Source organism: Suricata suricatta, chromosome 7, assembly GCF_006229205.1.
Source record: "Suricata suricatta isolate VVHF042 chromosome 7, meerkat_22Aug2017_6uvM2_HiC, whole genome shotgun sequence".
NCBI classification, from domain to species: domain Eukaryota; kingdom Metazoa; phylum Chordata; class Mammalia; order Carnivora; family Herpestidae; genus Suricata; species Suricata suricatta.
Window position 1 is genome coordinate 48,117,056 of NC_043706.1, and position 9,476 is coordinate 48,126,531.

The 9,476-nt window shown below is 40.2% G+C and overlaps 1 protein-coding gene across 1 annotated transcript; it reads left to right on the forward strand.

The window, feature by feature from the left end:
• Positions 1-724: 724 nt before the first annotated feature.
• Positions 725-1,417, forward strand: LOC115295242 (calmodulin-like; the record flags this gene model as incomplete). The annotated part of the gene is made up of 1 exon (XM_029943176.1): positions 725-1,417. A coding segment is annotated over one exon (453 nt), but the record flags the coding sequence as incomplete, so codon positions are not given.
• Between the last annotated feature and the right edge of the window lie 8,059 nt (positions 1,418-9,476).

A 9,476-nucleotide genomic window follows, 5' to 3' on the forward strand; every position in this document is an offset into this window, starting at 1 on the left:
TAAACGGGAAAAGATGGAATATTTAGAAGATGATGTAGAGAAAACAGACTCCTTTTATAGAAAGAAATGCAATTGGTAGGTAGACCAGGTAAAGATTTAAATGCTAAAAGTATAGCTCTGAGGTCAGCAGAAGAAAATACAGAATAAAACTCAGATACTTAGGTATGAGAAAGCACTTCTTTTTTTTAATTTCTCTTGTACATTTATTTATTTTTTGAAAGATACAGTGAGACAGAGCATGAGCGGGGAGGGTCAGAGAGAGGAGGAGACACAGAATCTGAAGCAGGCTCCAGCCTCTGAGCAAGCATTTAGCACAAAGCCTGACACAGGGCTTGAACCCATGAGCCGTGAGATCATGACCTGAACCGAAGTTGGACGCTTAACTGACTGAGCCACTCAGGCACCCCGAGAAAGCACTTATTAAACAAAATCTCAAAACACAAAGTGGAAAAAAAGGGGAGGTGAATCAAATTATATCAAAACTACTGATTTCTCTTCAGAAAGGAACTCCATGAAAACATTAATAGACAATAGATTCAGAGAAGTCCTTTGCAAACTATAAAACAAGTATCCCAAGTCTAAACAACTAATATTTATGATAAGCCTGAAATCCTACCACTCAGGATTAAAACAAAGAAATTAAAAAGTTAACAAGCGGGTGTGACCAGGGCTCGTGTCTCCCGCTTCAGCCCCCCACCCAGCCCAGCAGTGAAGACCTGTGTGATCTTTGGCTGATCAGCTGACCGAAGAGCAGACTGCTGAGTTCAAGGAAACTTTCTCCCTGTTTGACAAAGATGGCAATGGTACCATCACCACAAAGGAACTTGGAACCGTCGTGAGGTCACTGGGTCAGAACCCAACAAAAGCTGAATTGCAGGATATGATCAACGAGGTGGATGCTGACGGTAATGGCACCATTGACTTCCCAGGATTTTTGACTATGATGGCTAGAAAAATGAAAGATACAGACAGTGAAGAAGAAATTCGTGAGGTATTCCGAGTCTTTGACAAAGACGGCAATGGTTACATCAGTGCAGCAGAACTACGTCACGTCATGACAAACTTAGGAGAAAAACTAACAGATGAAGAAGTAGATGAAATGATCAGAGAAGCAGATATCAATGGAGTTGGACAAGTCAACTATGAAGAATTCGTACAGATGATGACTGCAAAGTGAAGACCTACTTTCAACTCCTTTTTCCTCCCTCTAGAAGGATCAAATTGAATCTTTTACTTACCTCTTGAAAAAAAAAAAAAAAGTTCATTTACTCATTCTGTTTCTATATAGCAAAACTGAATGTCAAAAGTACCTTCTGTCCACACACACAAAATCTGCATGTATTGGTTGGTGGTCCTGTCCCCTAAAGATGAAGCGCTACACATCAGTTTTACGATATAAATACTTGTACTATCTTAAGGATAAGGAAGCACTTAGTGGACTCCTTGCAGTTCCATTTGCTAACGATTACTGCACTGTTTGGGCTGGCCGGTTTTTCATGCATGCAGCTTGACGATTGAGCACAGTCAGGCCTTTGTATTAAAAACAAAAAATGAAAAAACAAAACATTTTTTAAAAAAACCTATTTCATATGGGTTCTAGTTCCATTTGCTGAGTATAGACTGTCATCGCTGGTTTACAGAAAGCAAACCTTGAAAATTGGTTTACCTCGGGATGCTGTGCAGAAAAATGGGTGAAAGATAGACTATTTAGACACAGCCCCACAGAGCAGGACGGCCCCCTGTACTCCTGTGGGTCCCCACCTGTGGGGGCGGTGGCACCCTGCCGGCATGCCGCGTGTGTGTTGGTTTTAGCGTTGTCCGCATTGTACCAGAGCGAGACGGGTGTCAGGCTGTCACCATTCACACACATTTTTAAAAAGAGACCTTTACCAGGGGTTTTTAAACCTCCTGAACCGTGACTTGGAGCCCACAGAGGTAGGCTGTGGCTGCGGGCCCTTCAGCACAACTGTCAACATTGCTGTTCAAGAAATTACAATTTAACGTCCATTCCAAGTTGTAAATGCTAGTCTTTTTTTTTTCCAATAAAAAGACCATTAACTTAAAAAATAAATAAATAAATAAATAAATAAAAAGTTAACAAGCCTAAAAGGGGACGTTCAAAGTTACAGTAATCAGAAAAGTGCTAATGTAAACAACAGTGAGATACGACTTGACACATATTAAATTTGCAAAGCATTCGGATCTGCATAGAGGAGGAACCTTTGTGTTCTAAAAGAAATAAAGGCCGAAGAGAGTTCTGGCAGATCTCAATAAAACATATAAGACCATACTTGATGATTCAGAGTTTCCACACTTGGAGAACCTAAGAAATTCCCATCCAGGTCTTTTGTAAAACTCATGGCCAACGGTATTATTATTGCAATGGTACTTGGATCGAGGCTGAGGCCTGCAGCCTGGTACCCATCGCTGAGAGAGGAGCTGGGTGAAATGTACAGCAGCTCCCCCATGGGGTCAGAAAGCCTTGTCAAGGTGTGCTTGTAAAACCTGAATGGTCTTTATGGTGAAATCCAGAGAAACAAATAGATCTATAACATAATTTGGGTAAGTGAAAAATACATATGCACAAAACAATACCTGTTCTGCAAGAACATGTAAAAGTAAAAAGATACAACTTAAGCTCATTGTACTACTTGCCTAGGTTTGCACAGGGGAAGATGAGAAGAGGAAGTGGGAATAAAATAAAAGGAGAGAAATTGAGGCTTCCAGCTAATCAATGGTAATGTTTAAATTTTTTTTAAATGTTTTATTTTATTTTTGATACAGGGAGAGACAGAGCATGAGAGGGGGAGGGGCAGAGAGAGGAGGAGACACAGAACCAGAAACAGGCTACAGGCTTTGAACTAGAGGTCAGCACAGAGCCTGACGTCAGAGCCTGACGTGGGGCTCGAATCCACGAACGTGAGATCTGACCTGAGCCGAAGTCGGAGGCTTAACCGGCTGAGCCACCCAGGCGCCCCTCAATGGTAATGTTTAATAACGTGAGAATCCTATGATCCTATGATTTGCAAAGAAGGGGAAGGGAGAATGTATTCATGAAGAAACATTAATATACTCTTGAAAATGAATTTCTTACAATCTTTTGTCTATGAAGGAGGCCACTATCATCACCATTGCCCATCCCCCCACCACCCCACCACCCCCACCTTCCGCATTTAGCTTCCACCTCCCTCTATCCCCTGCATCCAAATGTAGCAGCAGGAGCTGGGGCAAGAGCAAGTTCAACATCCTATAAAACACAAAGTCATGAGAGGAGGTCAACCAAAACTGAATACCTACAAATAAGTAAATGTGGTACACTGATCAATTGATGAATTGGCCTTCAGGAAATGGATTTTTGGAAAGCTGACATAGAGCCATTAGGAAAGCCTAGGTTCTAATTCTCTTTAACTGACTTCCCATAACACATTGGAACCATACCATTTTCCTGGCATCAGTTCTGTGTCTATAAAATCAGGGAAAGGGGTAAATGGGGGAAAAATCAATTTTGTAAGCCAGTGAATAGTCAGTAGGCCCAAAAGCCAAAGAATTAAATTGTGTAGCTTCCAATCTAGCATATTCCTTCATGCAAGGACAGCAATATTCCCTCAATAATTACTGGATACCTACAATGCACTAGGCACTGTGGTAGAAATGCACACAGATTTCAAATTTAACATAAAATCTACTCCTAAGACCAAAATTTTCAAAGACTGTGTATCTTATAAGCAACCAAAGTATAGTATAAATGAGGAAATATTACATAAAATAAATATAAATATGTCTATAATTACTAATACATTTTGGATAGGCAAAATTTTACCAGAAATATCAAGACTAATAGCACATGATTTGCTCTGTTTCTTTTCTTCTTCTATTGAATTAAACTCTGCTTCCCCTCAACACTGCAAAGAAAAAGCTTTAAGTGGTTTTCAAGTAAAAATTTTGCCTTTAAATCTGCATCCTATTCCAAATATAAAACAGTCTTCCTTTTATGTCCTCTCCATAGACAAAGATCCTTGTAATATCTTGAGCATATTATAAATATATATTCTTAATATTCCCTAGAAGCAAGAGTATTTCCAAATGCTAGGCTGGAAGCATCCATATAGGAATGGAGTTTCTAGTGCTTCCTCCTGAAAATCAGAGGAAGTCTGTCTCAGTGACTCTCCCCACCCACAATTGTCTAGGCATGTTCTCTCCCCCAGGTATTTCTGGGAGTCCTCGAAAGAGTCTGGTCACCTAATGTTCTCTTAGGTATTACGTAATTTGTAGAACCAAAACTTTACTTAGGAGACTACCATGCAGCAGAAGTAAAGGAGGTAGTAGTGGTAGGAAGCTAAGCACACTCTTCCTTCTCACCCTCTCTCACTGGCCTCCTCACGTGTAGAGCCACCAGCACATCACAAATACCACCTTGGAAACCAATGGTCCGGTCCACTCCCATGATTTTACAGAAGAGAAAATGGGACCCAGAGACGAGGAATACGACCAAGGTATGGCAATGCCTGCTGCTATCAGTCTTTCTCGGACCAACAAATTATTATGAACAAGGTAGCAGTGGATTTAAAATTCACACCCAAATCTCCCACTTCGTTTCTTTTCCCTCCCTGGCCATCTCAGTTTACGGGTCTGTTGTGAAGCAGTGGTTAAGAACAAGGACACAGAAATTGGATCTGGTGGATCACCATTCTGGCTCTATCACTTATCAGCAGTGTGATTTGTATGAATTCACATCATACAAATGATGAGACATCAACCTGTAGACATCTCAAGGTGATGAAATGAATAATGATAACCACCTCATAGAAGTCTGAAAAATAACAAATAAGATGATCTGCGTAAAGCCCTGAAAACAGGTCTTGGTGTCTAATACACTTTCATTAAATATTGGTTATTATTACAACCTTAAAATGACCAAAGGTGTTAATTTGTGATAAATGCTAGCTTTCTCAAGAAACACTTTAATTCGATTGTATGCTACAGGCAAACACAACAAAAATATTTGATCCACTTTTGCTGAACATAAAAAGAGAAAATTACTAGGGATATCCAAGGTTTCTGCTATTCCTGAAATGTGCCACCAGATGACAGCAGTTGATAAGAGTAAAGATAGATCAGGCAAGGGTGTGATTAATGCTTCCTCCATTTGCAACATCAATAAGAGCATCCCTTCACACCTCATTATACGCATTGGTTTGTAAACCCCTGTCAGAGTGGGACAATTTCTTTTCCTCTCTAGAACCTCTAAAATGTATGCTGATAACAAAGGTTTAAACATCAAAGAATACACTCCAAAAATATACATATAGTTACTCAGCATTTTGAGGGAATATTGCTAATAAATAGTTAGAAAATATAGAATTTACATTGAACCAGATTTTCACAGTGAATAAGCTCTATGTCCAAGCCAATAGGAGCAGTAATTCACAAAGTAAGATCGCAAGCATGGTGGGGGAGGAGAAGAGAGCACAAATTCCAGATGCATTTGACTTTTAAAAGAAGCAATGAAGGTAGGGTTTATGTAGAACACAGGGTCATAGCAGTCTGATTAAACTCAAAGAACCAGGTGAATCCAGATCCTGCTCAGTCTTTCCAGCCTAAGTTATGCTATCAGTGGCTACCTGCAGACCTCAGGAGTAAGAGAGAAGGGCTGGGAGAATTGCTCCAGAGAGGTGGTATGTAAATTAGCCTCCTGAGTCCTAGGGCCAGACATGAGGAATTCTAGTACAACAGGTCCACGGTTCTACCGAGGGGCACCGTTCATGGAGTATACCATATTAAGAATATGAGCTCAGAGTCAGACAAGCTAGGTTCAAATCCTGGCTTTGCCATTTGCTCTCTGGCTATCTTTAGAAGGTTTATTTCACCTACCTAAGCCTTCATTTTCTGTTTTATGAACTGGAAATAATGGTACCTTTCTCAAAAGCCTATAACTGAGGATTACATGAATTTTAACTAGTGAATGGTCAATAAATGTTAGCTACTATTAACATCATTTCTTAAAAAATTTTTAATGTTTATTTATTTTGAGAGAGAGAGACAGAGCATGAGCTAGGAAGGGGCAGAGAGAGAGGGAGACAAAGAATCTGAAGTTGGCTCCAGGCTCTGAGCTGTCAGCACAGAGCCTGACTTGGGGCTCAAACCTATGAGTCAGGAGATCACGACCTCAGCCAAAGTCAGACACTTAACAGACTGAGCCACCCAGGAACCCCTAATATTATTTTTATCACTACACAAATATTATACATCAGGCTCTGAGGATACAGTAGAGAAGAATGTAGAGATAATCCTTCACAGGTCAGATATAGACAAGCAAATAAATACATACTGAGTGATAAGGGTTATAAAAGGGAGAGAAGAGAGCACTGTGGGAGCCATAAGAGGGCACCTAAGCCAGTCTAAAAAACAAGGGAAGGTTTCCCTTGAACAAGTGAAATCCAAACTGGGGACGAAAAGATGGAAAGTTTTATCCAGGTGGAATGTCTGCAGCAGAAGGAAGAGCACCCACTGAGCCCTGGGTTTCAGAGATCGCATTTAGCTGATGGTTAATAATAATGATAGCTAACACTTCCCCAGAGCTTAGTGGGTACCAAGCACACGGGTAAGTACTTTACATGTACAAATCCATCTGCTCTTCATAATAACCCCCATGAAGTACTATCATAATCCCTATTTTGCAGATGAAAAGACTGAGCAGAAGACAGACTAGGTCACATGCCCAAGGGCATATATCCAATAAGTGACAATTGTCAGGATTTGACTCTGGAAACTTGAATTTTATGGAACTATGAGGCTCTATTGTTTGGGATAAATAAGCTCTAATGGAGTATTCTCTAACATAATCTTGGAGGACCCCAAAAAGACCAACCAAAACACAGATCACCAACACCATCAAACAGCACCCAAGAATCAATATTATCTCTCTGAAGTCTCAGGTCTGAGAATGAACCAGGGATTCCCCAGCACCCCAGGACATCTACAGATCAGACTAGCCCCAAAGGAAGTGGCAAGAGCCATCTGTCACCACAAGGACTTCTCATAAGGAGCCTCTCAGAAGCCATGCTGTCCAGTACAGTAGCCACTAGCTATGTGTAGCTATTGAGCCCTTGAAATGTGGCTAAGGGGACTGAGGGGTCGAATTTTAAGTTTTACTTAATTTTAATTAAAATTTAAATTTAAAAATTGAAGCAGTGTAAAATATTTCTCTGTTAAACACAACATTATTGTTTTGGTAGAATGGCATCTCCCTTTAACTGCTACCTCACATGTGGCAGAGTATTGTAGTGTGTGGATCAGCAAAGAGTGTCTTTTCTAATTTCTTGTTAATGAATTTTGGTATTATGTGTTCAAATGAAAATGCTTTCGATATATTGAGCTTAATAAGATATAGGATTAAAATTTATTTTTACTTTAAAAACATTTTTAAATTACTTCTGTGGCTCACATGTTATCTCTATTGCACAGTGCTGGTCTAAAGGAACCCTGGAAGTTACATTCAGAATCATTATCCTATTATTGGGGAAAATCTGAGATAGAGGAGTTGGTCCCTCACACTCTATGTCCTATGCTTATGCTTTGAATGTGTGAGTTTCTTAAGCTTGAATTAGAACAAAACACAAAAATCAGCTAACAATTTCTTTTTTTCTTTTCTTTGAAAGAGCACTAGCAGGGGAGAAGGTCAGAAAGAGAGGGTCAGAGGGAGGGGGAGAGAGAAAGAATCTTAAGCAGGTTCCACACTCACTGTGGAGTCTGACATGGAGATCAATCCCACAACCCTGGGATCATGACCTGAGCCAAAACCAAGAGTTAGACATTCAACCAACTGAGCTACCCAGGCACCCGAGAGTTTACAATTTCTTAGCACAACTGGTTAAATCCATGCGTTGCAGTAAAAAGAGCACTGACTAAGGTGTAAGACAACAGGAAGCTCATAAACTAGCCTGAGCCTTGACCAAATTCTTTAATCTCCTCACACCTGCTTCCTCACTACAGGTGGTTTAGAGGCTTCCTAAGAGCCATTGACATTGTAACCTTTCATGATTAAAAACCAAGTTATCAGAATCCATTCTGCTCCAGGTAGAGAAAAACCAGTCCACCGTCACAAATTCAGCAAGGTAACATCTAGGAACCACCCCTGAAAATGGCAGACGAGAGCATGGACAGAAACTGGGAAGACCAGTACAAGACCTTCACCCACAGTGGAGACGCGGTCTGCATACCCATCCACTTGGTTGCTCACACAGCTCTTCTCCCCACGCCCTCATTATCTGACCATACACAGATATTAGCCTGATCCCCAGCCAAAGACCCACTAAAAAGATGATACTAATCTTGAGACCATTCATTTACTCACCTAACAAATATTTCATTCCTATATACTGTCCACAGGCACATGATAGATGGTACGGATAGGATGTTAGTAAGACTGAAAAAAAAAGCCTGCCCTCAGGGAGCTTAAACTCTGGCAGAAGAGACATTTAAGAAAGCACTGCACAGATAACGATTTAATTTAGTACCAAGTATGAAGAAGTAACACTAGATGTGAAGAAGGCTTTTTAGAACAGGACCAGCCACCTTGTCTAGATGACATTGCTGACGTGCGTGTAGCTTAGTGGTGAAAAAATAAGACTCTGTGTGCACAGAGAGTTGGGTTCAGTGCCCAGCCATGCAGCAGACTAGTGGTGTGATTCCCAGCGCACTGGTTAGCCACTCTATTCTTTATTTTTCTCCTTTGAAAAAATAGAGATGAGCATAATAATACTATCTACCCAGGACAGTGGCTGGAAGGAGTTAGGGGGGCAATACAAAACACCAATAGGTCAATTAAAACATCCTTGGCAAATAGTAAGCACTATTTCCCGAGGATTTGCTATCGCTGGAGAATCCAACAGATTGTGGAGATCTCTCTGAGATACCCATTTGCAGCTGAGCCCATTTTAGAGTCTTCATTCACAGATGATGGAGGAAGAGTTTCTTTGGGGCCTGAACCAGTCTCCCACATACAAATTAAAAATGCTAGCCTGCCTCCAAACAGTCCCAGGTGTCAGCATAGAAATGGTTCCTTCTAGAAATTTCCATACCCAGAAAAGTAGCTGATAAGTCACAGAAAAGCAAAAATCGGGGGATAATAAACATCAGAAAAATTTTCCACATATACTAGGTTCTTTAAGGAAATGTAAATTACAACAGCTAAATGCAATTTTCGGTGTATCAGTTAGCAAGATATGTACTGTTATTAATATCAGTGCTTTTGTTTCTTTTAGTTTGAATTGCTTATGGTAACAGTGCCAGTAAGGATTCAATGCATTCATTTCATTTAGTAAATTAAATAATGTGTACTCTCCTTGCTAGTAATATAAATAGTAATATAAATTGGAACCCAGATTTTCAGAAAGTCACTTGAAAATATGTAACATGACTTCCAAAAACGTTCAAACCCTATAAATTCACCTTTAGAGTCCTGAGAAAATAATCTG